General features: G+C 39.4%; 1 protein-coding gene and 1 long non-coding RNA gene across 6 annotated transcripts in view; one reads left to right on the top strand and one right to left on the bottom strand.

Annotated features, from left to right (window-relative positions):
• ZBTB8A (zinc finger and BTB domain containing 8A) overlaps window positions 1-25,212 on the top strand; it is a 62,711-nt gene extending 37,499 nt beyond the window's left edge. For all 5 annotated transcript variants that reach the window (XM_072827244.1, XM_072827247.1, XM_072827243.1 and 2 more), the window contains 3 exons: window positions 13,761-14,581; window positions 19,308-19,477; window positions 24,529-25,212. In XM_072827244.1, coding sequence (XP_072683345.1) covers window positions 13,762-14,581; window positions 19,308-19,477; window positions 24,529-24,861 — 1,323 coding nt within the window. In that variant the 5' untranslated portion in view covers window position 13,761 and the 3' untranslated portion in view covers window positions 24,862-25,212. The remainder of the gene's footprint in view (window positions 1-13,760; window positions 14,582-19,307; window positions 19,478-24,528) is intronic.
• LOC140633983 (uncharacterized) lies at window positions 4,206-16,409 on the bottom strand. The gene is made up of 3 exons (XR_012031565.1): window positions 16,203-16,409; window positions 10,935-11,036; window positions 4,206-5,445 (listed from the first exon to the last, which is right to left on the bottom strand). It is a non-coding gene; the product is annotated as an uncharacterized lncRNA (long non-coding RNA).
• Window positions 25,213-27,583: the final 2,371 nt, after the last annotated feature.

Raw genomic sequence — 27,583 nt, 5'->3', positions numbered from 1 at the left:
CAAGGTGAATTAGGAAGTCTTGCAATATTTTATGTATAAATTATCTCCTCCCACGTGATACTTTTTCATTATCCCCCTAGGAAATGCTGATTCTGGCTATGGTCTGGTGGCAATGAGGGGTGGTAAATTGTGTCTGGAGGAAAATTGGCATCCCCTTGCAAGGTCATTGCCTCAGGTGTGTTATTAAAGAGTCTTCAAGCGAGGGAAGGCTAGTCTTCTCAGACAAAGGAGATACTGCTCCCTGGCAAGGAGGAGACTCGTGGGATTGTAGGGCTTGAGTTTCTCAGATCATCCGAATCTATTCAAATGTTCCCATTCCCAATCTCAGGCTCTCTTTCACAATCAATGCCCATCACATAAGACACTTGGTCAGATGTAAAATAAACTCATGTTGGAATTTTACAACCCACACAATTATAATTAGTATCTAGGTTTTAGCTCTAGCTATCCTTTGGCTTCACAGAGTTTCCTTTAGGGCTACTGTTAAGGTTCTCTGGTTTTCTAATGGTGACTTGAGCTGACTTTAAAACTTGGAGTTTATCATTGCCTTCCTGTAAGTTCCCTAGTACAGACAGAAGCAACTCATCTGATGAGGATGAGTCCTTGTAATCATCATTACTAATATCGTGGTAAAATACAGCAGCTCCTTCCCCGCATCACCCAGAGTGTTGCTGTTGCTTTCAGTAGGACTTCACCTTAAGCAAATGTTGATAAGTAACCATAATGCTACCACATGACCTGTATTGCCAACATTTCCATTCTTCGGTGACAGTAAGGCCATCATTCTCTTTGAGCTCAAAACAGTCAGCAGACCAATCCCAGAACCCTATTTGGAAAAGTCCATTTCCTGAGACCTTTTCTGTTACTAAGATTATATAGTAAGAGTCCTATCCAGAAAACAAAAGCCATTCTGGATATTCCAGACAAAGATAATTTAGTACTGGAAATGATACAGGTGTGGGAAGATGTGGAAAAGCACAGATGAGGATGGGGGCTGGAGGAACAAAAAGAAGGGAATGATACTCAGAGATCATAGACTGCTAATGCCCCTGGAAGCTGGAGCCAATGAGCATGTACCTCCTGTTGCACTTTTGGAGACAGTCAGTCCTGGATCTGTGGAAGAGGTACCACTCTGACCAGAGCTGGGACCACCAGAAAGATTCTGCATCTGTCTGAGCTGCTGTGTCCAAAATCATGCCACCCTGCTGCTACTACAGCAACCACCAGCAAGTGAAAGAGCTAGAGCAGCAAGTTTCCCTCTTGTTCTGGTCCTCTGCATCCCATATTCCATATCCTACAGGAAGCCAGCTCATGAGAGATCCTGGGTAATGTAGTTTGCAGCCTCTCAGCCCCATCAGAGCAGAACAGAGTCTCAAAACACAGTTTGAGGGCTTAAAAACAATAGGTGAATGACCTGTACAGAAACCAAAATCAATTGCCTTAGTTATGAGGGCCCTGCTTTTTTACAAGGGCAAAGAACAAACTTCTTCAGCCATAGATGGGGAGGTTAAAGAAAAATGGCAGCTTGTCCTGCCTGTCAATGGCTGTAGTCTACCAATGAAGCAGTTTCCCACGAGAAATCCCTTAAATATTTACTGGGTATCACTATGCTGTAAGCTGAGCTCATGCTGTTACACTTTAATCTTGTGATTTAGGTGCAAAGTATAAATTAGAGTGGACCAAAAATCAGATGCACAATTTCTTTTAAAGATTTTATTTATTTATTTTTATTTTGGAGAGAGAGAGCACAGCAGGGAGGGGCAGAGGGAGACAGAGAATCTCAAGCAGACTCCACACTGAGCGTGGACCCAACTTGGGGCTCAATTTCATGACCCTGAGATCACGACCTGGGCTGAAATCAAGAGGCAGACTGAGCTTCCGAGGCACCCCATCAGATACACAGTTTTATATTAACTACTGTAATTCTACTGTATTTCCCAGATCCTCATCATTTTCACAAATAATGCTATTTTACTTAGAGTATCAAAGGCATCTGAAATGAACTCTGATATCATCTCCTTAGAGATAGGTACACTTCTTTGTTCTCTCTTCCTTTTGCAAAGAAAAAGGTCCCCTCTCCTCCTACCCCTCACTAATCCTTTCCGATGCTAACCATTTTAGTGTCTTCTCAAATCTCATTCCTCCCTGCTTTACCTGGAAATTTATTTCTTCAGGAACTTTTTTCTTTCCAGAATATTCAAATTCTTCTTCAGCGCTGACCACAACACTGTCCTCCTTATTCTTTCCCTTTACAGCAGAATTCTGTGAAGAGTTGTGTGTCTTTGTTCTTCTCATCCCATTCTCCCTGAAACCCACACAGAACGCGGGTGCACACATGCACCCCCACCCCCAACACACACACCACTGATGTATCCAGTGGTTGATTCCTAGTCCCTGTCTTACCAAAGCAAACACAGCTGATCACCCCTTCTCCTTGAAATGCTTTCTTCACTTCCAGGATGTCTTCCTGGCTTTCTGGTTTTCCCCTGGTATCTTTGCATGATCCTCATCCCTCTGTTCCCTCAATGTCAGAAGGCCAGGAGCTCACCTCTATTCTTTGTGGCCTGCCTCCTTTGATAATCACATCTAGTCTCATGACTTTAAATACCATCCAAATGCTGATTCCCAGTCTCACATCCCCAGGCTGGACCTATCTCCTCAACTCTACTCATATATCCAGCCTCCCACCCTCTATCTCTTGTTGGATGGATAACAAGACACGTGAAACTTGTCCAAACTTGAGGGGCAGAGACCAGTCCCCACGGGTTCCTCCCTTAGACTTTTCCATTTTGGCAAACAGGACCTCCACTCAGCCAGTACTCCTGCTGCATACCATGAGGCCACTTTCGTTTGTTGTCTTGCTCTCCTTGCCATGTGTCTGTTACCTGGTCATCGTGGTTCTCTGTGTGTGTCCACATGCATGGGATTTACCTTTTCCCTTTTATCTATCGAAGTCTTTTCATTCAGCCTCTTAAACTTATTCTTAATCCTATCTTGGAATTATAGCTTGCTGGACTATCTGACACTGAGGATGGAGTGTCTGGAGTATCTGACACTGAGGATCCAGCTGCCAGTGGGTATTTTACTTTAGGGAGTAGTCTTGTGACTGCCCTTTGACACCGTCTGCCGTTGGCCATTTTCCCAAGCCTCAACCTTCTCCTTCAGAGGCCCTCTGTTTCTCCTTCTGCTTCCCAAAGATGGTGCTCAGGTCTCTCCAGTCAGGAGACAATTTCCCACTTTGTTTTCACGATTAAACGTATCATCTCACTCCCTATCAACTCTCAGTTAGGAGGCTGCTTAAATTTGCACACAGTGACTACTGTTGGCAACACTTAACAATACTGATGCTCACTTAATTGCCTGGAAAGCAAATTCTTATTGAAATTTAAAATAAAAAAAAAAGTTCCATTCCCCCCCCCCCCAAGGAATTAACTTTTCACTAGAATTTTTAAGAATAGAGTTAGTGTTTTTATATGTTTTTATAGCACTCTCATGTCTGAAAAAGCACTGGCAATGTCTTGGGCATCAATTCATCATTCCTCTATGAAACCAACTTTGATTCCTTTCATAGTTAGGAGTAAATTTTAAAGAAAAGTTACACTAATAATTAGATGAAAATTATCAAAAAATTCAGAATCTTTAGAAATAACTTATAAACTGGGATTCTCTGGCTACAAGTAAAAGGAAAGCCAACTCATATTGGCTTAAGAAAAATGACATTTATTGGGTCAGGTAAGTGAAAAGTCCAAGGATGGATACAGCTGAAGGCATGGCTGGGACTAGGGCTGGGGTTGGTAAAAGGCAGCCTGTGGCTGTTTTTGTGAATAAAGCTCTATTGGGACACTATCATACCCATTGCTTCTCCTATTGTCTGTGGCTGCTTTCATGCTACTGTGGAGAATTGAGTAATATAGTGGTGAAGCTGAGGAGGTGAGAGAGACATCTGGCCCACTGTGATGTGTATTTTTCCTGCAAAATCAAGCAATTCTCCAACACAAATTCAACTTACTTCTGACACTATCTACATCGAGATGGCATCAGATTCACAGGTTAAGGGCTCAGTCCTACAAGCCTGCCTCCACTGGATATGCCCATCACTGGTCCAGGTTGTCACCTGTGCTTCTGACTGACCATAAATCAGAGGACCCCCCCTGCCTTGGGTTCGATTAGTTTGCTTGAGTGGCTCACAGAACTAAGGAAACCAATTTACTCACTAGATCACCAGTTTATTATGAAGGATATTAAAAGATACAAATGAACAGCCAGATGAAGAGATACATAGGGTAAGGTCCCAAATGTGGGAACTCCAGACCCATGGAGTATGAGGCCAGGGCCATAAAAGTGGATGCGTTCTAGTTTACCAGGCTGGAAGCTCTCAGAACTCTGTCCTTTTTTGTTTTGTTTTGTTTTGTTTTGTTTTGTTTTGTTTTATATTTTATTTATTTATTCATGAGAGACACAGAAAGAGAGAGGCAGAGACATAGGCAGAAGGAGAAGCAGGCTCCATGCAGGAAGTCTGACTCGGGACTCAATCCTGAGGCCCCGGGATCACTCCCCGAGCCAAAGGCAGACACTCAACCGCTAAGCCACCCAGGCATCCCCTTTTGGGGTTTTTTGGGGGGCTTCATTACATACGCATGATTGATTAAATCATTGGCCACTGGTGACTGATTCAACCTCCAGCTCCTCCTCCCTTCAGAGGTTGTGGGGAGGAGCTGAAAGTTCCAACCCTCTATTCTAATAAATTGAGTCTAATGGTTGGTTTCCCTGGCACGCCCCACCCCCGCCCCTGCATCTTAAGGACATTAATAAAAATTCAGCTGTGGTTGAATGGGACTTACTGTGAATAACAAGACACCCATGGCAACTTTATGGCTCTGAAGTGATTTCAGGAACTATGGATGAAAGACTAAACATTAGAACAAAAGATGCTCCTATTGCTCTTACTGCTTAGGAAATTACAAGGCATTTGGGGAACTCTGAGCCAGGAACCATAGGTGAAGTCCAAAATAAATATTTATTACAACTAATAATCTCATAGCTCCAAGCCCTGAAATATTTCCTGCCTGGCCTTTTACAGAAAAAAAAAAAAAAAAAAATCACTAGCCTAGGGAACAAAATGATGTCAGGAGAATCAGGCCTTTCTCTTTCTCTGCTCTTCTTTCCTCAGGGTTGGTCCTTTCTCATGTAGGTGCTGTCATGGTGGCAGTACATCCACAATGTCTAGTTCCCGGCTTTCATCCTCAGAGAAGTGCTCTTTTCCAGTTGCTCCAGTAAAAATGCTAGGTTCATGTCGACTGAACCTCTTTTGTTTGCCTTGTTCAGTCCATCCATCCCCAAGCCAATAGCTGGCTGTGGGAATGCATTGCTCTGATTTGTCAGGTCTAGATCACAGGTTGGCCTTTGGAGGGATGAGTCAATTCAGTATCTCCCAAACCATAGGACCTGAAAGAGGTGAAGGGATGATCCTCTTAAGAAAAGTTGTGGACCAATTACCAGAAAAAAAAAGTATTGAGTGTGAAGAGAGGGGAGTCAGAATAGAATAGTCAACAAAAGGGAAATTGTATAACAGGCTGATAAACTAAAACATCCACCAAAAGAATGAAAATAACAGCTTTTAAATAGGGGCACCTGGGTGGCTCAGTGGTTGAGCATCTACCTTTGGCTCAGGTCATGATCCTGGGTCCTGGGATCAAGTTCCATATCAGGGTCCCTGCAGGAAGCCTACTTCTCCCTCTGCCTATGTCTGCATCTCTCTGTGTGTCTCTCATGAATAAATAAATAAAATCTTTAAAAAAAAAACAAGAGTTTTTAAATAGCTACAGCTTCTGTTAATACAGAAATAAATATTTTTCCCTTTTACCAATTCATTTTGAATCAAGATTTTAGGTCAACCATATAAAATTACTATTTTTATTGGTCAAAACTGTTAAATATTGACAGTTTTTTTTCTTTTTTTTTTTAATATTGGCAGTTTTATGCAGCTTGTATTTGCTCTCTAGGGCTGTTATAACAAAGTACCTTAACCTGGGTTGCTTGAAACAACTGGAATTTATTCTCTCAGTTCTGGAGGCTAGAAGTCAGAAATTAAGGTGTTGGCAGGGCCATGTCCCCTCTGAAGGCTCTAGAGGAGAAACCTTCTAGCTTCTGGGGACTCCAGGTATTTTTTGACCAGCAGTTGTGTGACTGCAGTCTCCCAACTGTAATTTCACCAGGATTTTTTTCTTCTTTCCTCTCCTTTTCTTTTCTTTTCTTTTTTTTTTTTTTCCTCTCTTTTTCTTATAAAGACACCAGCCATTGGCTTTAGGGCTCACTGGATGTAGTCCAGTGACCTCATCTTAACTAATTCTTTCTGCAAAGACCCTGTTTCCAAATAAGGTTACATTCTGAGATTCTAGGTAAACATGAATTTTGAGGGAACAAGATTCAATCCACTATTACTTCAACCTCACATTATTGGAGAATTGAAAAAGCAGAACATTTGTCTTTTCAGTCTCTGAGTAAGTATAAAAACAAAGGTAAAGAGTATTCTAGGAATGCAGAGATCATTCAACACCCAAAATATGTAACGTATTATTTTAACAGACTGTTGTGGGTTGAATTGTGTTCCCCCCCCAAAAGATATGTTGAAGTGCTAACCTGTAGTACTTATTTGGAAATAGGGTTGTTGAAGATGTAATTAGTTAAGATGAGGTCATATTGGAGTAGGGTGGACCCTTAAGTCAAAGTTACTAGTGTCCTGGGGCTCCTGGCTGGCTCAGTCAGTAGAGCATGTGACTCCTGATCTCAGATCGTGAGTTTAAGCCCCACATCAGGTCTAGAGCTTACTTAAAAAAAAAAATGGCTGTGCAAAATGACTAGTGTCCTTATAAGAAGACATTGTGAAGATACAAGTAGAGAGCTCCTTATGAAGACACAGACACACAGAGAAGGCAGCCATGTGAAGACGGAGACAAAGATTGGGGTTTTGCTGCACAAACCAAAGAATGCCTGGAGCCACCAGATGCAGGAAGCAAAGGATTCCTCTCCCGCAAAGGATTCCGTCTCAAAGAAAGCATGGCCCTGTTGACACCATGATTTCAGATATGTAGTGTCCAGACCCTGAGACAATAAATTTCAATTGTGTTGTCACCCAGTTTATATACTTTATTACAGTAGAGCCAGGAAACAAATATACAGATTAAGAAGGAAAAAACATAAATACCAAATAAGCATTTTAAAAAATTTAGCACTCATTTATGATAAATACTTTTAGCAAATTGGAAACAAAAGGATACCCATCAAACACCTGTCCTAGACATCATTCTTCATGGTGGCATTTTAGGAGCATTTCTATTCAGCCAATGAGCAGTTGGAAATAAATTTGACAAAATTATGCAAGATCTTAATAAAGAAAATAAGGAAACATTACTGAATAATATGCAGGAATGCCTAAATAAAGGGAGAATTATACCATGTTCATGGATGGTAAGATTCAATATCTAAAGATATGAATCTTCCCATAAATAAATCTATACATTCAATTCCAAAATAAATACCTATAGGGTATATTTTTTTCTCTTTAGTGAAGCTTGATAAGCTTATCCTAATATATTTATATGGAAGAAGAAGGAGATAATTAGATTTTTTTAATGTTACTTGAAGAACTAGGTGTAGGAATACATTTTAAAGTTTGGTAATTAATACTATGAAGTATTGATGCAGAGATAGACAAATTGACTGACTGAATTGAAGGGATAGATCCATGAATTTATGTAAGCTAGATGTATAACAGATAGCATTACAGATTAGTGGGGAAAGGATACATTGTTCAATAAACAGTGCCAGAAAAATTGACTATCCACATAAAAAAATTAGAATACCATGCAAAACAGTGGATTAAAGCTCTAAAAGTGAGGAACAACTTTGTTTTTATTTTTTAAAATATTTTATTTATTTATTCATGAAAGACACAGAGAGAGAGAGGCAGAAACACAGGCAGAGGGAGAAACAGGCTCCATGCAGGACGCCCAATGCGGGATTCCATCCTGGAATCCATGATCCAGGATCGTGCCCTGAGCCAAAGGCGGCCCTAAATCGCGGAGCCATCCGGACTGCCCTATTTGTTGGATATTTAAAGGATACTTACAGGGACCCTGGGTGGCTCAGCAGGTGAGCATCTGCCTTTAGCTCAGGGCATGATCCCGGGGTCTGGGATCGAGTTCCACATCGGGCTTCCTGCATGGAACTTGCTTCTCCCTCTGCCTATGTCTCTGCCAATCTCTCTCTCTCTCTCTCTCTCTCTCTCTCTGTCTCTCATGAATAAATAAATAAAATCTTTTAAAAAAAAATAAGAAAGGATAACAGAATTGCCCCTATTCATCACCCCCTGCCAATATCACACCCTTTGTTGTGTGACATCACAGTTCTTCCCACTAACAGAACAGGTGTTTCTTCTTTCTTGACTTCACATTTGGCCATGTGATTTGCTTAAGACTATTATAGTAGGGTAGATGTGACGGTGTACCAGTCATAAGCCTAAGCCTAAGAGGCTTCATGTATTTCCACTTGGTCTTTTGTGCTTTTTGGTATTGTCATGGGAAGAAATTGGCCAGGCCAGCCAACTGGTCCCACGAGGAAGATATGAGATCATGTAGAAACACAACCACCCCGGACAAGCTGCCTCCATCAGCTAACTCCTAGGTATGTAAGTGGGCCCAGGCAAGATCAGCAGAGCTGTCCTAACAAGTCCAGCCTAAATCAGCCAACCCACAGGCTTGTGAGATAAATACTTACTGTATCACATTATTTTTTGTAGTTCATTTTTGTACAGTATTGGTTAGCAACATTGTAATGAGCAAGCAACTTGCTGATAACGGTCAATAGACATTAATTGTTTAACCCACACAAATAAAAAATGATATACCATTGTATACTTGCAAGATTGGCAAAATTAAAAAGCCTAATAATAGTAAGTACTGACAAAAATGAGAAGTGGTAATCGATACATACCATTAGTGACAGCATACACTTAAATATCGGGTAACATGGTCTGATCATTCTGTTGCAAGTGTAAGTCCCCTGGGTGAGGCATCCAGGAAAACTTTTCTTTTTCCCCTGATCAAAAAAGACAAGGGACGCCTGGGTGGCTTAGCGTTTGAGCGTCTGCCTTTGTCTTGGGTGTGATCTCGGGATCCGGGATCGAGTCCCGAGGGAGCCCGTTTCTCCCTCCCTCTGCCTGTGTCTCTGCCTCTCTTTCTCTCCCCCTCTCTCTCTCTTTTTCTCTCTCTCTCTCTCGGTGTCTCTCATGAATAAATAAATAAAAATCTTAAAAAAAAAAAAAAAAAAAAGAAGACAAGCTGGGTTGGTAATTGTCTTTTGTCTTTTCAATTCTTCCTGCCAGGAATGTGGCTATCAGGCTGGAGATGAGGTAGCCATCTTACAACACGAAGTGTTTTAATTTCACTAATTATATCTTTCATATATTAAGTCCATTTGGTTCCTCCTCAAACCTACCTCTTCTCTTTTCCCCCCTAGTTTCTTTTCTTGTGGATAATAATAAAACAAAGTAAAAGGAGAATGGCTAACATTTATGAAATACTTATTGCATGCCCAATATCTAGTTTTGAGTGTTATGTGTACATCAGCTCATTCAGTCCTCACAATAATCCTATGAAATAAGAGCTATTTTCTGTTCCATTTTACAGATAAGGAAATGAATACATAAGTTAAATAAATTGCCCAGGTTCACACAGCTATTAAGTGGTAGAGCCATAATTCCAAATCCAGCTACCTGGCTCTAGCATTTATACTCATAACCATATGCTACTCTTTATATCTTTTATCTCTTCGGCCATCTTAAACATACTTACTTCATGGTCTATTAGATTTTTATTCTATTTTCTTTTTTTTTTTTAATTAATTTATTTATTTATTTATGATAGTCACACAGGGAGAGAGAGAGAGAGGCAGAGACATAGGCAGAGGGAGAAGCAGGCTCCATGCACCGGGAGCCTGACGTGGGATTCGATCCTGGGTCTCCAGGATCACACCCTGGGCCAAAGGCAGGCACCAAACCGCTGCGCCACCCAGGGATCCCTTTATTCTATTTTCTAAAACTGTTGGTGTTCTGATTCTCCTATTCTACATGCTGATTCTTCTTTATAAAGAACAGTGTCAAAAAACAACAACAACAGTGTCCTTGTATGTTTTAATATGTTTGATGCAGGGCAGCCTGGGTGGCTCAGTGGTTTAGCGCCACCTTCAGCCCAGGGCATGATCCTGGAGACCCAGGATCGAGTCCCATGTCAGGCTCCCTGCATGGAGCCTGCTTCTCCCTCTGCCTTTGCCTCTGCCTCTCTCTGTCTCTCTCTGTGTCTCTCATGAATAAATAAATAAAATCTTTTAAAAAAATGTTTTTGATGCACGTTCAACAATACCGATTGAGCATTATCATGTGCTCAAGTGCTGCTCAAGGAGCTGGGAATACATAAGTAGGCAGTCTCAGCTCTCCTACTTTAAATTCTAGTAGGAGAAAATGGCAAACAAATAAGAGGATAAAGAATGGGAGGGTGTGATTAGATAGGATGGTAAAGGAAAGTTCTCTGATAAGGTGACATTTGAACAGGGACCTGAAAATGTGAGAATGTGAGCTATGTGAATATCTGGGAGAAGAATTCCAAAGCAGAAGGAGTAGCAAGGATAAAGATTGCACAGTAGAAACAGGCCTTGAATGTTCAGGAATGAGCAGAGGTCTTTGTAGCTAGAATGCAGTGTTGGAGGGATCGAGCAGAAGAGACGAGGGCAGAGAGATACCTGGATGGGGAGGATGTACATCATGTAGGGCCTTTGAGATCGTAAGAACTTTGAGGTTGGATGGGGAGCCTTTGGAAGCTTTTTTTGTGGGTCATAAGCTCAAAGATGGTATTTGAAACTATGAGACCAGATGGACTCACCTAGGGAATGGTGTAAGTAGAGAAGAGGTCCCAGCCCTGAGGCCTGGGGCATTCCAGCTGTAGGGGAAGAAAATTTTTCCTTGACCTTCTTCCTGGCTGGGTCTGGAAATTAAACCAACAAAGACAAATTGACATGAGACATGCATACAAATTTACTTAACATAAGTTCTACACAACACAGAAGCCTTCATAAGGAAATGAAGATCCGAGGAAGAAATAGACCTAAGGATATTTCTATGCTAGGTTCGAAGCGCCAGCAGTCGTGGAGGAGTAAGGTAGGTTAAGGAGTAGGAGATAAATTTAGTAAACAGGGAAGCTCAGCTCAGCCAGTTTGTTCAGATTCTTTTTAGCGTCCCTTTGTCTCCTGAGATAAGGATGCTCTTTCCTCTGGGTATAAGGACAGTTAGGGGTTATTTTAGTTGTAGGGGGAAAAGGAGGGGGGTATCAAAGTTACCTTTCTGCTGTTTTCTCAAAGTTCTTCAGTTCAAAATATTCAGTGTGCCAAGGTGCCATATTTTGGGGTAGGATACCATGAATCCCCTAGCACTTAGAGCTTAGGAAAATGAAAAACCGGCAAAGGACTGAGAAGGAGCGGCCAGCCAATGGGAGAAGAACATGGAGGAGTGGTGTCCTAGCACCAAATGAAGAAAGTGTTTTAGGATCAAGAGAATGACCCACTGCATCAGTAAAATGAAGACAAAGAAATGACTGTTGGATTTGACATGCAAGTTACTAATGATTTTTTTTTTAAGATTTTATTTATTTGACAGAGAGCGTGAGCATAAGCAGGGGGAGCAGCAAGCAGAGGGAGAAGGAGAAGCAGGACCCAGGGATCACGACCTGAGCCAAAGGCAGACATTTAACTGACTGAGCCACCCAGGCACTCCACTAATGATATTTTTTGAAAATTATTTTGAAAAAAAAAAAAAAGAAAATTATTTTGATGGATGGGGATGAAACCGATATAAAGAGAACGGGAGAAGCAAAGACAGGAAATGAAAAGAACAAACCAAAACTCTTTCTAATCTGTTGGCTCAGGTCATGATCTCAGGATTGTGGGATCGACCCCCACATTGGGCTGTTACTCCCCCTGCTTGTGCTCTTTCTCTCTTTGTCAAATAAATAAAATCTTTTAAATAATATATAAATAATTTTTTTTAAAGTTAGAAGATAGTAGACATAATGATGGTATGATATTGAAAATGATCCATTTTTATAAAGAGGAATGATTTGGAGTTCAGTGTAAGCAGAGATTTTTTTCCCCCACCTGCCTTAGGTCCTTAGAGCACTCCTCCTGAGCAGTTTTGCATTTGCTTCTGTGGAACCCACAGAAGCCCAGGACTAATTTCCACATTAAATTTTCACTTTGAGGTTTCCCACATCAAACAGGTAAAATAAATTTGGATTCCAGAACCTCAAAAAGCACAACCTTGGGTTTGATATCTCACCTAGGTACTTTTTTTTTCCTTTTCCCAACAGAAGCCTCGCAAGATTAACTGTTTTTCCCAGGATTTATTAGGCAAAGTTTACTTTCTCCTCCTCCTCCTCCTCCTCCTTTCTTCTTCTCCTTCTTCTTCTCCTTCTTCTTCTTCTTCTTCTTCTTCTTCTTCTTCTTCTTCTTCTTCTTCTTCTTCTTCTTCTTCTTCTTCTCTTTTTCTTCCTTTCTTCCTTTCTTCCTATCTTCCTTTCTTCCTATCTTTCTTCTTTAAGGTTTTAGCCTTTAGAGGATTCCAACTTGTTACTGATGAAAATCCAAGTCCCATATTGCTGCTCTGGCTCTGCTCCTTCACTGCTGGCACCTAGGGATTTCTCATTTTCTTACAAGACCATACATTTAAAACACAGTTTGGTTATATTTTAAGGGGTAAAAGAAAAAAAAATGTGGAGGGATGTGGGTGGGGGATGGGCAGGATGGGTGATGGGGATTAGGAGGGCATGCAATATGATAAGCACTGGGTGTTGTTTGTAAGTGATGCAGCACTAAATTCTACTCCAGAAACTCTACTGCACTGTATGTTAACTAAGTAAAATTTTAAAAAATAATAAAACGTTCGGTTATATTTTAGCCAGCATCTCTAGAGATTTGTGGCAGGAGAGTTTCAGCCCTTTCTAGATCATCATTTTGTTGGAATCTGTAGTCTTTCCCTCATTCCTCACCCAGCTAATTCCTGTTCGCCTTTGATGTCCCAGTTTAAATGTTACTTCTCAAAGAGGTATCCCTAACCCTCTCCACCCCAGTCTAAGCTGGCCTACCCTTCTCTTATACCAACAGCAGCGTCTTTCTGTTTTTTGTATTAACAAGTCCTTTATGACTTCATGTGAGTGTTGAGTGCCTGATGCCCCTCTAGACTGAACACTACCTGAATGCAGGAAGCAAGTCTGTTCAGTCCAGCACGTAGCAGAAAGCCTGATTCATAGAAGATGCTCAGTAGGAGCACATGGGTGGGTCAGTGGTTGAGGGTCTGCCTTCCGCTCAGCTTGTGATCCCAGAGTCCTGGGATTGAGTCCCGTGTCCGGCCCCCCATGGGGAGCCTGCTTCTCCCTCTGCCTGTGTCTCTGCTTCATTCTCTGTGCCTCTCATGAATAAATAAATAAAATCTTAAAAAAAAAGATGTCCAGTAAAGTTTTATGACTGAACACATCATTGTCTGAAAATCACACAATTAATAACAGTACTAAGTGGTTTTCTGTGTCTTGGAGATGATGTTCTCTAAGAAAGTGGTTTTAGTGGAAACAAGGAAAGGTTCCTGATGGTCATTTCAGTTGACTCTGCTCGGAAAAGCCGTGTCATTTCGGGTTGGTAACCACGTGTTTTTTCCTCTCCAGAATGGAGATCTCCTCTCACCAGTCCCACCTCCTGCAACAACTGAATGAGCAACGCAGGCAAGATGTCTTTTGTGATTGCAGCATTCTGGTTGAAGGGAAGGTCTTCAAAGCACATCGAAATGTACTATTCGCTAGCAGTGGCTACTTCAAAATGCTCCTTTCTCAGAATTCGAAGGAGACAAGTCAGCCAACCACGGCTACATTTCAGGCTTTCTCCCCAGACACTTTTACGGTTATCCTGGACTTTGTCTATTCCGGCAAACTCTCTCTTACTGGTCAGAACGTCATAGAAGTGATGTCAGCTGCTAGCTTCCTTCAGATGACTGATGTCATTAGTGTATGTAAGACCTTTATTAAGTCTTCACTAGACATTAGTGAGAAGGAAAAAGATCGCTATTTCAGTCTCTCTGATAAAGATGCCAATTCTAATGGTATAGAACGTTCCTCCTTTTATAGCAGTGGCTGGCAAGAAGGCAGTTCTCCACATTCTCACCTAAGCTCAGATCAAGGGACAGGTATAATAAGTGGAAAATCTTGGAGTAAGTATAATTACCACCCAGCCCCCCAAAGGAATACTCAACAGCCTTTGGCCAAGCATGAACAAAGGAAAGATTCCATCAAAAAGTCCAAACATTTGAGGTTGTCACAGCCTTCTGAAGTTGCTCATTATAAGCCAAGCAAACGAGAAGCACGAGCATCAGATTCTTCCAGCCACATTTCCCAATCTGAAGAACAAGCACAAATTGATGCTGATATGGACTCAACTCCTGTTGGCTATCCATATGGTCCAGGATCTGATGTCACATCCAGAAGCTTTCCAGGTATCTAAAAACAGTCCCCTCAGTGAGGTTCTAAGGCTCCTATATAAATCAGTCTTATCTCAACATGTCCTTACTTTGAAGTGTTATGGGCAGTTGAACCAAGTGATTTTTTAAAAAGTCATAGTCCTCTAATGAAATTTATTTCCTAAAACATAAATTTAAATTTCTTTAAAAAAATAATAAATTTCTTTTTTTAAAATATTATTTATTTATTTATGAGAGAGAGAGGGAGGGAGAAGCAGGCTCCATTCAGGGAGCCCAACGTGGGACTCGATCCCAGGAGTCCAGGATCACTCCCTGAACCAAAGACAGGAGCTAAACTGCTGAGCCATCCAGGGTTCCCCAAATTTAAATTTCTAATTAAAAATAATATTGGCTAGGGGAGGGCAGCCCGGTTGGCTCAGTGGTTTAGCTCCGCCTTCAGCCCAGGGCCTGATCCTAGAGACCCGGGATCAAGTCCCACATCGGGCTCCCTGCATGGAGCCTGCTTCTCCCTCTGCCTATGTCTCTGCCTCTCTCTCTCTATCTCTCATGAATAAATAAATAAAATCTTTAAAAAAAGAAAATATTGGTTAGGGGTACCTGACTGGCTCAGTTGGTAGAACATACAACTCTTGATCATAGAATCATGAGTTCAAGCCCCACACTGGGAATGGAGCCTACTTTAAAAAAAAAAAAAAAAAAAAAGGATAAATTTAATAACAGTCAAAACAATAGAGTTCTGAATTTCAAAGCCCAAGGTTTTCCAAACTTGTGTCAGCAGATGATTAGATTACTGTTAAGCTTTTATAGCTCGTTTTTTAAAAAGATTTATTTATTTATTTATTTATTTATTTATTTATTTATTTATTTATTTATGATAGAGAGAGAGAAAGAGTGAGAGTGGCAGAGACACAGGAGGAAGGAGAAGCGGGCTCCATGCCGGGAGCCCGAAGTGGGACTGGATCCCAGGACTCCAGGATCGTGCCCTGGGCCAAAAGCAGGTGCTAAACCGCTGAGCTACCCAGGGATCTCCTATAGCTCTTTCTAAATGGTTCAATCCCTAAGATGCGTATTTTCATTTTCTATTGTATTTTTTTCTCAGTATTCCCTCAGGAGGAGTATTTTTATACAGAAAAGTTAAACAGAGTAACCATGCATATTTACAAAGGTTCACAGGCCTAAGACCTAAAAGAAATGAGACTATATCTGATTTTATTGAGATATAAATACATAATTTAGGGCAGCCCGGGTGGCTTAGTGGTTTAGCGCCGCCTTTAGCCCAGGGCCTGATCTTGGAGACCCAGGATTGTGTCCCATGTTGGGCTCCCTACATGGAGCCTGCTTCTTCCTCTGCCTGTGTCTCTGCCTCTCTCTCTGTATGTCTCTCATTAATAAATAAATAAAATCTTTAAAAAAAATAAAATAAATACATAATTAAAAAAAAAAAACATTTAACACACAGCCCATAACATTGACCTGGTAATCCTATGTGCAACAACAACCTGAGACATTTCATTTTTATGATAGTAGTGAAATGTAGAAAGATTATATAGGTTGTTGGTTTCAGCAGTACACCCCACACTGTCATAAGACTGTCGTAGAGAACAGGGATTAGAAATGCATGCTTTACCAGGAGTACCTGGGTGGCGCAGTCCATTAATTGTCCAACTCAGTTTTGGCTCAGGCCATGATCCACAGTTGTGGGATTGACCCATGCATCAGACTCTGCACTCAGCATGGAGTTTGCTTGAGAATCTCTCTCTTCCTCTCTCTGCCCCTCCCAGTGCTGCTCACACTCTCTCTCTCAAGATAAATAATTTTTTAAAAATCTTTAAAAAAAAGAAGAAATACATGTCATACAGTTCTGCCCCAATTAATCAGGTAGCAAACTTGCTTAGTACTTTACATGTGAGTTTAAAGGAGAATTATAAGATGAAACTGCTACAGATTATAAGATTCAAATTATACTTTTAAAATTGTTTTTATTTTAGGAAAATTTCAAACATACACAAAAGGAAAGAGAATAGTATAATTCACCTCCAGGTACCCCATATCCAGTTTGAACAACTTCCTATACATGCCAATCTTGTTTCATCAGTATCATTACTTCTTACTCCTCTCTTTATTATTTTTAAGCAAATACCAGACATCATAAGTTTTCATCTGTAAATATTTCAAAATGTGTCCCTAAAATGTAGTCGTTAAAAAAAGTGATGGTGCCTGGGTGACCCAGGCATCCAACTCTTGATTTCAGCTCAGGTCATGATCTCAGGGTTGTGAGATCAAACCCTGCCTGACTCCGTGCTAGGCATGGAGCCTGCTTAAGATGCTCGGGTAGCCCAGATGGCTAAGAGGTTTAGCGCCGCCTTCGGCCCAGGCGTGATCATGGAGACCCGGGATCGAGTCCCACGTCGGGCTCCCTGTGTGGAGCCTGCTTCTCCCTCTGCCTGTGTCTCTGCCTCTCTCTCTCTCTCTCTCCCTCTCTCTTTCTCTCCTTCTCTCTCCCTCTCTCTTTCTCTCTCTCTCTCTCTCTCTCTGTGTCTCTCATTAAATAAATACATCAAAAAAAATAAATAAAATTTAATAAATAAATAAATAAATAAATACATCTTAAAAAAAAAAAAAAGATCTCTCCCTCTCTCTGCCCCTCCCCTCCCCTAAAAAACAAAGCAAAACTGAGACATGTGACTCTTGATCCCAGGGCTGTGAATTCAAGTCCCATTGGGCATGTAGCCTACTTAAAAAAAAAAAATTTAAAAAGGTGTCTTTAAAAAAAAACCTACAATACCATAATTATACCTAAACAAAATGGGAACCTTGGGTGGCGTAGCAGTTTAGCGCCTGCCTTTGGCGCAGGGTGTGATCCTGGAGACCCGGGATCGAATCCCACGTCGGGCTCCCCGTGCATGGAGCCTGCTTCTCCCTCTGCCTATGTCTCTGCCTCTCTCTCTCTCTCTCTCTGTGTGACTATCATAAATAAAAATTAAAAAAAAAATTATACCTAAACAAAAATAAGAGTTCCTTAACATCAGTAAATAGCCAATCTATTCACATTCCTGAGTTGTCACATAAATTTTTAAAAATAAGTTCGTTGTAGATAACATATTTTAAAATAATAGGCAACCAGCTAGATTTTTATTAATTGCATTTTCCTGTAGTAATAACCTGGGAATGCATGAAATTGTATCCTGTTATAGAGCTTATTGAAAGTCCCGCTGAGCTCTCACCATTGACCAAAGCATACGGAAAAAAGCAAATCAAAAGTAAGAAATCTCCGTTGCATTTTTAAACACCAAAAGAGTGATCTTTTCTCTAGATGGACTCTGTGCTTTTATAATTCTAGGTTATGTGAACCTAATTTCAATAATGAACAGCTGAATTTAACAGCTATTAAATTGATGAAGTTTGCCTCCACTCATAACTAACATCTTGAATACATGAGTTTTATTTATTTTTTAAAGTTTATATATATATTTTAGTAATCTGTGCACCCAACATGGGGCTCAAATTCACAGCCCCGAGATCATGAATCACAGGCTCTTATAACTGAGCCAGCCAGGCACCCCTTGAATATTTGAGTTTTAAAATAAAAAAAATAAAAATAAAAATAAATAAATAAATAAAATAAAATAAAATAAAAAATTAAATATATTTGACATTTTTCACCTTTAAAAGTATTATGAGTATATGAAAAGAAAAGGCAAGGAGATACAAATATGTAATAAAACAAATTACTTAAAAGCTCTAATATGAAATACTTTTGTATTGTACCAACAGTTCTTTAGTTTTTGTTTTTGTGGGGGTTTTCTGTATATCCAGTTTTAAAATCCAGCACTGCCTTTTTACGTTTCAAATCCAGTGACTCTGAAACACTGAATGACAAGGTGAGTGCAAAAGTTGAAATTTTTTCTTTTTTTTAATATTTATTTATTTATTTATTTATTTATTTATTTATTTATTTATTTATGATAGTCACACAGAGAGAGAGAGAGAGGCAGACATAGGCAGAGGGAGAAGCAGGCTCCATGCACCGGGAGCCCGACGTGGGATTCGATCCCGGGTCTCCAGGATTGTGCCCTGGGCCGAAGGCAGCACTAAATCGCTGAGCCACCCAGGGATCCGGAGAGCCGAAATTTACCCCAACTTTGTAAATGTATCAAATGCTGCAGTTACAGTTCTGGCCAGGATTGCATGAACAATCAAGTCTTCTTCCGTCTCTTTTTCTCCTGCCTTTCCAAAATTGGACTCACCAAATCCTTTGGGATTCTTTATGTTACTAGAATTGTTATGATTGGGGGCACCTGGGTGGCTCAGTCACTAAGGGTGAGCCTTCAGCTCGAGTCATGATCTTGGGGTCCTGGGATCTAATTCCTCCTCGGGCTCCCTGCTCAGCAGGGAGTTTGCTTCTCCCCCTACTTGTGCTCTCTCTCTCTCTCTCTCTGTCAAATAAATAAATAAAATATTAAACATAAATAAATAAATAGGACGCCTGGTGGCTCAGTCAGTTAAGCGACTGCCTTTAGCTCGGGTCATGATCCCAGGGTCCAAGGATCCAGTCCTGCATCAGGCTTTCTGCTCAGCAGGGAGTCTGCTTGTCCTTCTGCCCCTCTCCCAGCTCATTCTCTCTCTCAAATAAATAGATAAAATATTTATAAATAAATAAATAAATAAATAAATAGAATAGAATAGAATAGAATTGTAATGATGAACTTTCCAGTGATTTAATCGAACTATCTCCTGACAGATGATCTGCCCAGGATGCGGTTCAAGTGCCCATACTGCACACACGTGGTGAAGCGAAAGGCAGACCTCAAGCGCCACCTTCGCTGCCATACAGGAGAAAGGCCCTATCCATGTCAAGCCTGTGGGAAAAGATTTAGCAGGCTAGACCACCTCAGTAGCCATTTTCGAACAGTATGTACATGATTTCTCATCATTTTACTTCTTAAGAAATGTGTGCATTTATATGCTTTCAGATCATCTAATTTACTGAGAGAAATCTTTTCATACAACTCTACCATATTAGAATTTCTTCCAACTTCATGGTTTTACTTTGTACATAATTTATACTTTAATACATATATATATACTTTTTATTCACCTTTGAAGCCTTGAATTAGGTGATACTCTTTTGAATATCCATTTTATTTAAAAATTTTAAAAAATACCCATTGTAATTAAAATTGAACATCTTTTTATATACTGGTCTTTTCAAGAGCCAAAGACAATGTAAGATAAAGATACCTGAATCTCGGGCAGCCCTGGTGGCTCAGCGGTTTAGCGCCACCTTTAGCCCAGGGCGTGATCCTGGAGACCCGGTATCGAGTCCCACGTGGGGCTCCCTGCATGGAGCCTGCTTCTCCCTCTGCCTGTGTCTCTGCCTCCCTCTCTCCCTCTCTCTCTCTCTCTCTCTCTCTCTTTGTGTTTCTCATGAGTAAATAAATAAAATCTTTAAAAAAAAAAAAAAGACAACTGAATCTCTAGGTTAGAGTCACCACTTCAGATACTCAGCATCTACTAGTGATTCTTGATTGCTTATCTGGTAGGATCTCTGTCCAGTTTCTACTTTCCGTCCTCTGTCTACATTACCCTATTTCTAGTCCTACATAGTCTCCTCAAGAAAGGGAGCAAGGTGGCCCATAGAGCCCATTCCAGAAATTGGACTGTCAGCAGTCAGAAAAATCTCAGGGAATTTGCTGTTCAGTGCTCTGATGGGCTACTAAGGTAAGGACTTTTGGAATTACTCTACTGTTCATCTTGAGACAAGAATGTTTTCTGAAATCTGCGTTCTATTACTTATACGTCTATTCCATTTATATCAGCACTTTTTGACTTTAAAGGACAGTGGGTCACTGAAGAAGAACAGAAATCACCTTCTTCAGTGAAGGTGTACATAATTCACCTTCTCCAGTGAAGGTGATTTCTTCATGCATTGCTTTTTAGTTAGCTATTTAGCAAATATATACTGAGCATCTATGTGCCAGCTCCTTTTCTCAGTGCTAGGTATCCAGCAGTGAGCAAAACAGACAAAATCTCTGCCTTCATTAACCTAATGAAGCTAGTTTTTTTTTTTTTAATTGAAAAAAAACCTTTTATTATTATGGAAGCAATGAATATGCACTATAAAAACTAAAAATAAGGAAATAAAAATAGGGGATCCCTGGGTGGCACAGCGGTTTAGCACCTGCCTTTGGCCCAGGGAGCGATCCTGGAGACCCGGGATTGAATCCCACGTCGGACTCCCGGTGCATGGAGCCTGCTTCTCCCTCTGCCTGTGTCTCTGCCTCTCTCTCTCTGTGACTATCATAAAAAAAAATAATAATAATAATAAAAATTAATAAAAAAATAAAAATACTTTATTTTCACCACCCAAAGACTACCACTCTTAAAATTCTATCACATACATATATATGGATTTTTTTTTTTAAACCAAATTAGAGGGCAGCCCGAGTGGCTCAGCGGTTTAGCGCCGCCTTCAGCCCAGGGCATGATCCTAGAGACCCGGGATCGAGTCCCACATCGAGCTCCCTACATGGAGCCTGCTTCTCCCTCTGCCTGTGGCTCTGCCTCTCTCTCTGTGTATGTCTCATGAATAAATAAATAAAATCTTAAAAAAAAAAAAATTAGAGGGCAGCCCGGGTGGCTCAGAGGTTTAGCGCTGCTTTCAGCCCAGGGTGGGATCCTGGAGACCCGGGATGGAATCCCATGTCCAGCTCTTTGCATGGAGCCTGCTTCTCTCTCTGCCTGTGTCTCTACCTCTCTCTCTATGTCTCTCATGCATAAATAAATAAATAAAACCAAATTAAGTCATATTGTTTGTGCCTCCTCTCTTTAGTGAACAGTCTCTATCTACCTTTCCATCTCAATAAAATTTTATCTAACATCCAGTAGTTCAATTTCAAGTTTCCCTGTAATCCCCCAATATCTTTTATAACTGGTTTGTTCAAACCAATATTCAATGCAGTATCCTTTATTACCCCTCATTGTTAAGTCCCTTAAATATGTTTTTAAGAGAGCATAGTCTCCCAGCCCTCTTTTTATTTCCATAACACTGACTTACTGAAGATATCAAGACAATTGTTTTACAAAATACCCTACTTCTTGATTTCTCTGCTTGCTTTCTTTGGTGTCATTTAGCTTTTTCCTCTATACCTCCCCACCCCTGCATTTTCTAGAAACCAGATATTTTATCTAAAGGCTTAATGGAGGCGGCCTGGGTGGCTCAGCGGTTTAGCGCCACCTTTGGCCCAGGTCGTGATCCTGGGGACCCTGGATCAAGGTCCACATCAGGCTCCCTGCATGGGGCCTGCTTCTCCCTCTGCCTGTGTCTCTGCCTCTGTGTGTGTGTGTGTGTGTGTGTGTGTGTGTGTGTGTGTGTCTATCATGAATGAATAAATAAAATCTTTAAAAAAAATAATAAAATAAAATAAAGGCTTAATGGATTCAAGGTAAATACTTTCAGCTAGAACACATCAAGGGTGAAATCGTTTGTCTCATAATGTGTCACATTAGGAGACATGTAATATCTACTAGACCCATTCATATTAAGATTGGTCACTAAACTAGGGTAATGATACCGTGATCCCACCATTATTCAGTTTTAGGTGCCACCTTATGATCAGAAAGGAATCTGTGGAACTATTTTGGTATTACGTATGTTACTATACATTTCCCCATCAACTGTTCATTTTATGGTATTAATTGTCATTTGATAAACTCTGTCCAAATTACTGATTTTACTTGAGTTGTAGAATGATTTACTAATTTTATCATTTCTTCTATATTATTAGTTAGAATTCTATAAAGTAAAACTATCTTCTGGACAGCCCAGGTGGCTCAGCGATTTAGTGCCTGCCTTTGGCTCAGAGCATGATCCTGGAGACCCAGGATTGAGTCCCGTGTGGGGCTCCCTCATGGAGCTGGTTCTTCTTCTGCCTGTGTTTCTGCCTCTCTCTCTCTCTCTCTCTGTGTGTGTGTTTCATGAATAGATAAATAAAATCTTTAAAAACAAAACAAAACAAAACTATCTTCTATTGGGACTATTCAGTTACTTTGAAATACAGTTACTACAGGAGAAACAAGATAAATATTTAATTCTTTCCCTTTATCGATTATCAAAATAAAGAGTTGATTTAATAGCAGTTTTAAATGGTAATATGAATTTTTTCTGGCTTTGTATTTTTTAAGTAGCATACAGACTCATGAATTTTCACTGGTTCATTGTGTTTGATCTATAACAATTATTGCTCTTTTAGGAACTCAGATTTGGGGCAGCCCCAGTGGCGCAGCGGTTTAGCACCGCCTGCAGCCTAGGGCATGATCCTGGAGACCCTGGATCGAGTCCCACATCAGGCTCTCTGCATGGAGCCTGCTTCTCCCTCTGCCTGTGTCTCTGCCTCTCTCTCTCTCTCTTTGTGTGTCTCTATGAATAAATAAATAAATAATCTTAAAAAAAAAAAAGGAACTCAGATTTTCAGTTTTGTTCAGTGAGGATAATTTGATGTTGGTTCTTGTCTCCTTAGGTTATTCAATGGTTAGAGGTAGAAGATATATATTTTCTAAATAATGAGTTTGTGATGACATTTTCAATTTTAACATAGTGTGTTGCTTAATTTCTTTGATTGCATAATTGTATTGGAATTGATGGGATGGGGATAAACACATATCTGTGCCAGAACTTTCTAACAAAAACTATCACATATTATACCCATAACATTACTATCTGGGGAACAATGAGAGTACATTCAAGTTGTTTACTGATTAATATGTCAATAGTTAAGCAGAAAATTACTATACTGAACTGTAGTCTCATACATTTTCCTAGATATTTTACGAGACTGCATGCATTAGTTTGTCTTTGTTTTTGTTTTTGTTTTGGTGGCTACTTGGGTTTTTTTTGTTTTGTTTTGTTTTTTTGTGGCTACTTCCATACTGTTCTGATTTTATCTAAATGAATATGCCATAAATATTAATTTGACATTATAAAATTAATTGTAATGGCTTTTAGAGTACAACCCATAGTCTGCTCTGACAACAATTAAAGATGTTTATTAGTAACTATAATTATGTAATTATTCATCAGTTATAATTTTTTTCCAAAGCACTTCACACACATTAACTCATTTGGTCCTCACAACCCGAGTTGTATTCTCTCTCTCTCCCTCTTTTTTTTTTTTTTTGTATTCTCATTAGTAATAAGGAAGTAGGCAGGGATAATAATAGGCTGATCCATAGCAGAACCACCACACTTGTTGTCATGACCAATGTCCATTTTGATTGTCAGGCTTCTATTCTGTTTCGGTGGTGTCCATACCTTACTAATTGTTAAATATTTTGACTATCACCCTGGAAGCAGGTTTATATTGTTTTCAACTACTTGCTTCAAGGTACATGGCTAGTAGATGACAAAAGCAGGGCTAGAACCCAAGCCTTCCTGTTGCTAGTCTAGTCCTCTTTCCACAAGATAGTTCATTAATAGAAGTGACAAGTAAGCCTTCTATCCAAAAATATGTTTTGATAAATTTAAATTTGGGATAATATATTTTTCTTTCTCTAGCTGATAACAATAAACTAACATATGAAATGAGGTTTCTCCCTTCTCAAAATTAAGGTATATAAAGTCCTTAAAATAGTACATGTGATAAACTTAGTATTTGCAATTATTATTATTCTGAGAAGGTGTCCCTTGTTACCTCGGATATCAAAATACTGTTGGATTAAGGGATGTGTGACATTAATATGTTTTATTAATCATAAAAATGTTACAGCCATCATTTAGAGAAAGGTGTTATTTATTTGTGATGTAGATTTATCACCAAAACCTGTGATCTTTTTCTAATAATTAGATGTTAACTTAATATTAGTGCTTGGCTTTGGACATCTTAAGTTTATAAACTGGTACCTAGATATCCAACTGTGCTGCTTTTGAAAAATCCATTTTTATCACTGTCTCAATCTCTACACAGATTCACCAGGCATGCAAATTAATCTGCAGAAAATGCAAACGCCATGTGACCGATCTAACAGGGCAAGTGGTCCAGGAAGGAACCAGGCGCTACAGACTCTGTAATGAGTGCCTTGCTGAAGTGGGCATAGACAGCCTCCCCATCGATTTGGAAGCTGAACAGCATCTTATGTCCCCATCAGATGGAGATAAGGATTCCAGGTGGCACTTGAGTGAAGACGAGAATAGATCATACGTGGAGATTGTAGAGGATGGGTCTGCAGATCTGGTCATACAACAAGTTGATGATAGTGAAGAAGAAGATGAGAAGGAAATAAAGCCCAACATTAGGTAGCTGACATATGAACCAACAGAGCTGGCATGTCTGCAACTTACACTGACTTCCTGTATCTTTCTCTTTCCGTGGTCAGAGTCTGGTTCACAAATTTATCAGACTGATTTAACGGTAATGACCTAATATAACTTGCATGCTTTCTAAACAGGTCATTTTATCCATTCTGAACTTTGTTGCCCTAAAATATGTTGCTGCACTGGAAAGAAAGACCTAGCTTAAGTTGGCATGATGGATGAACAATTAATCCTCTTCCTTTTATTACAGAGTTACCTTTTTTCTTTTAATATTGAACGATCTACTTAGCAAATGTTTCTCAAAGAAAATATTTTAAATAAATTTACCACAACCAAACTTTATGTAAGATAATTTCAAGGTGTTCCAAAAACACAAACTACCAATACTGAATTTTCACAGGGAACCAGGTAAGAGCACATTTAAGGGTCTGGCACCCTACCTGACTGAACTAATAAGTCTTTCTATTAATTTCAGTTCTAAAACCACCTTTCAGTATCCCAATATCCTAGATATTGTTTTAGGATTATGGTAGGTGGCAAATCTAAAATATTTGAAACCATTCATAGTTTGATTTTTTTTTTTGTCATTAAGTTAAAGATGACTCTTTTCTAGTCAGTATTGTTTTAAAACACACACACACAAAAACCTAATGTAGTGGCAGATGGCAGATTACATACGGACATCATTTTCTAAAGCAGGAAACAAGTACTGCCTAAAAGTCAAGGCAGTTTGTGAAGATCTGTCAATATAATTAATTCTCTCTAAAGGAAAAACAAACAACAAAAAAACCCCAAAAATGATAAACAAGAAAATTGGAGGTTACCAGTTCTTGAGAGGAATTTCTAACATTTATTGTTCTTCTATATTATTTCTAAAGTACTCTCACACATTTTCTCACCTAATCAGCAAGGTAAATATTATTGTCTCTAATTTACAAATGAGGAAATTAATAAGAAAGTTTAAGTGATGGGACTGATGATAGACAGGTTTTGACTTTAAACAGCCCTCTCTCCATATTGTCTTCTGAAGTGGCAAAGAATTGAAGTCAAACCTCACCAATCTGCAGTAATTAGAAAAAAGCCTATTAGCATTAGAAAGTATGAAGGAGGAACTTCATAATCTTCAAGAACACATAATAACTTGGACTAGAGTTATCCAAGAGTGCGCAGTGATGTCCCTACAGAGTCTACTGACATGTTTTTAATGTCAGATTATTTATGTGTAAATGTTATTATAACACTCTTTGAACAAGTTACTCTCTTACATGCTTTAAACATTTTTTTAATCTTGTTTATATAATTTTTCAAAACAAACTTTTCTCCTAGGATACAAAGGTGAATTGAAACTACCTCCCTGTAAGGGGCGCCTGGCTGCGACTCTTCATCTTGGGGGTTGTAAGTTTGAGCCCAAGTTGGGTGTAGAGATTACTTTTAAAAAATCTTTAAAGTTAAATAAACTCCTCCTCTGTTTGAATTATTAAGTATTCTAAAAGTACAGTTAAATCAGAGAAGCATTATTTTAGTTCAGAAGATAAAATCTGAATCCTGGAAGAACTGTCCTTACTGAGGGTTGCTACAGATTATTACAGTTAGGCTTGATATAATTTAATTTTGATAGAGGCTCCATGTATTATACCGTATTTCTAAATATCATGACATCCCTCAAGATGATACTTTTCATTTTATTTTTTTCTCTTATTCTTTAATTAATGATTGTCCTTGATACCGATTGGAGGACTAAAATGGTTAATTTCTAAAACATTTTTTACAAATAGATGAATAACCGTTTGTTTTTGTTTCATGGTACTTAATGCTGAGACCTTTTCAAGATTCCCCTGATGGTAAATTTCCAGTTGCTTCAAGACTGGATGGTATGAACCAAGTTCATTGTTTTCCCAGCATGACTATTCCTGAATCAAGACTCTTAACAATTAAGTCATATCCAAATAAGGGAGGGAACACGTGTTGTTCTTTAGTCTCGCCAGATGGTAACATCTTTTAAAATTATTATATGAATTTTAGTCCATGGAGCCAATAGGAAAAATGAGTGATTGGAGCTTTATTCATGAGAATGAAGTAGTGCTTGCATGTGTATGCTCTAACGCACTTTAGTCTGTATCTAAATGTTCTCTTATGCTTCTGCATGCAAACATCAGCATGAATGTCAGCAAAGTCCACTGAACACAGTGCCACCAGCACCTGTACAGTTACCTGAAATAATGCTTCCTCATTGTTTATAACAAACATCAAGCTATTCCCCACAAAACAGCTATCAAGTTCATCAAACTAGACAGCATATCTGTTCTACCATTTTCATATCATAAAAGAAACTTTGTGACATGTTTGTAAGTTGTAAATAATAACCCCAGTTATCATATGTATCTAAGACATTAGAGACCAATTATTTCCTAGAGTGAGACTGTCCACTAATGGTTTCTGAGAAAACAAAAAATTCTTTGGCTTTTAAATATGAGGAAATGTTAAATAGGGGGATAAGTATATAATCTGTTACGATAAGCTTTATTTATGCCAAGGATTTTTTTTTTTAATATTAGCAAGATAGTGGGAGTTGGTCAGAACAAAGTTTGCTTTTAATAGTAAATGCTGTTTATCGGCTTCTGAAAACCCTTCTAACTCTGTGGTCCTCAAGAGTGTGTGGTGATGGGAAGAAGTTTTACAAAATAAAGCAACATTGCAGTCATGCCTAG

The sequence above is a fragment of the Canis lupus genome, chromosome 5, assembly GCF_048164855.1.
Source record: "Canis lupus baileyi chromosome 5, mCanLup2.hap1, whole genome shotgun sequence".
In the NCBI taxonomy this organism is placed as follows: Eukaryota; Metazoa; Chordata; class Mammalia; order Carnivora; family Canidae; genus Canis; species Canis lupus.
This window is presented reverse-complemented; position numbering and strand designations above follow the sequence as displayed.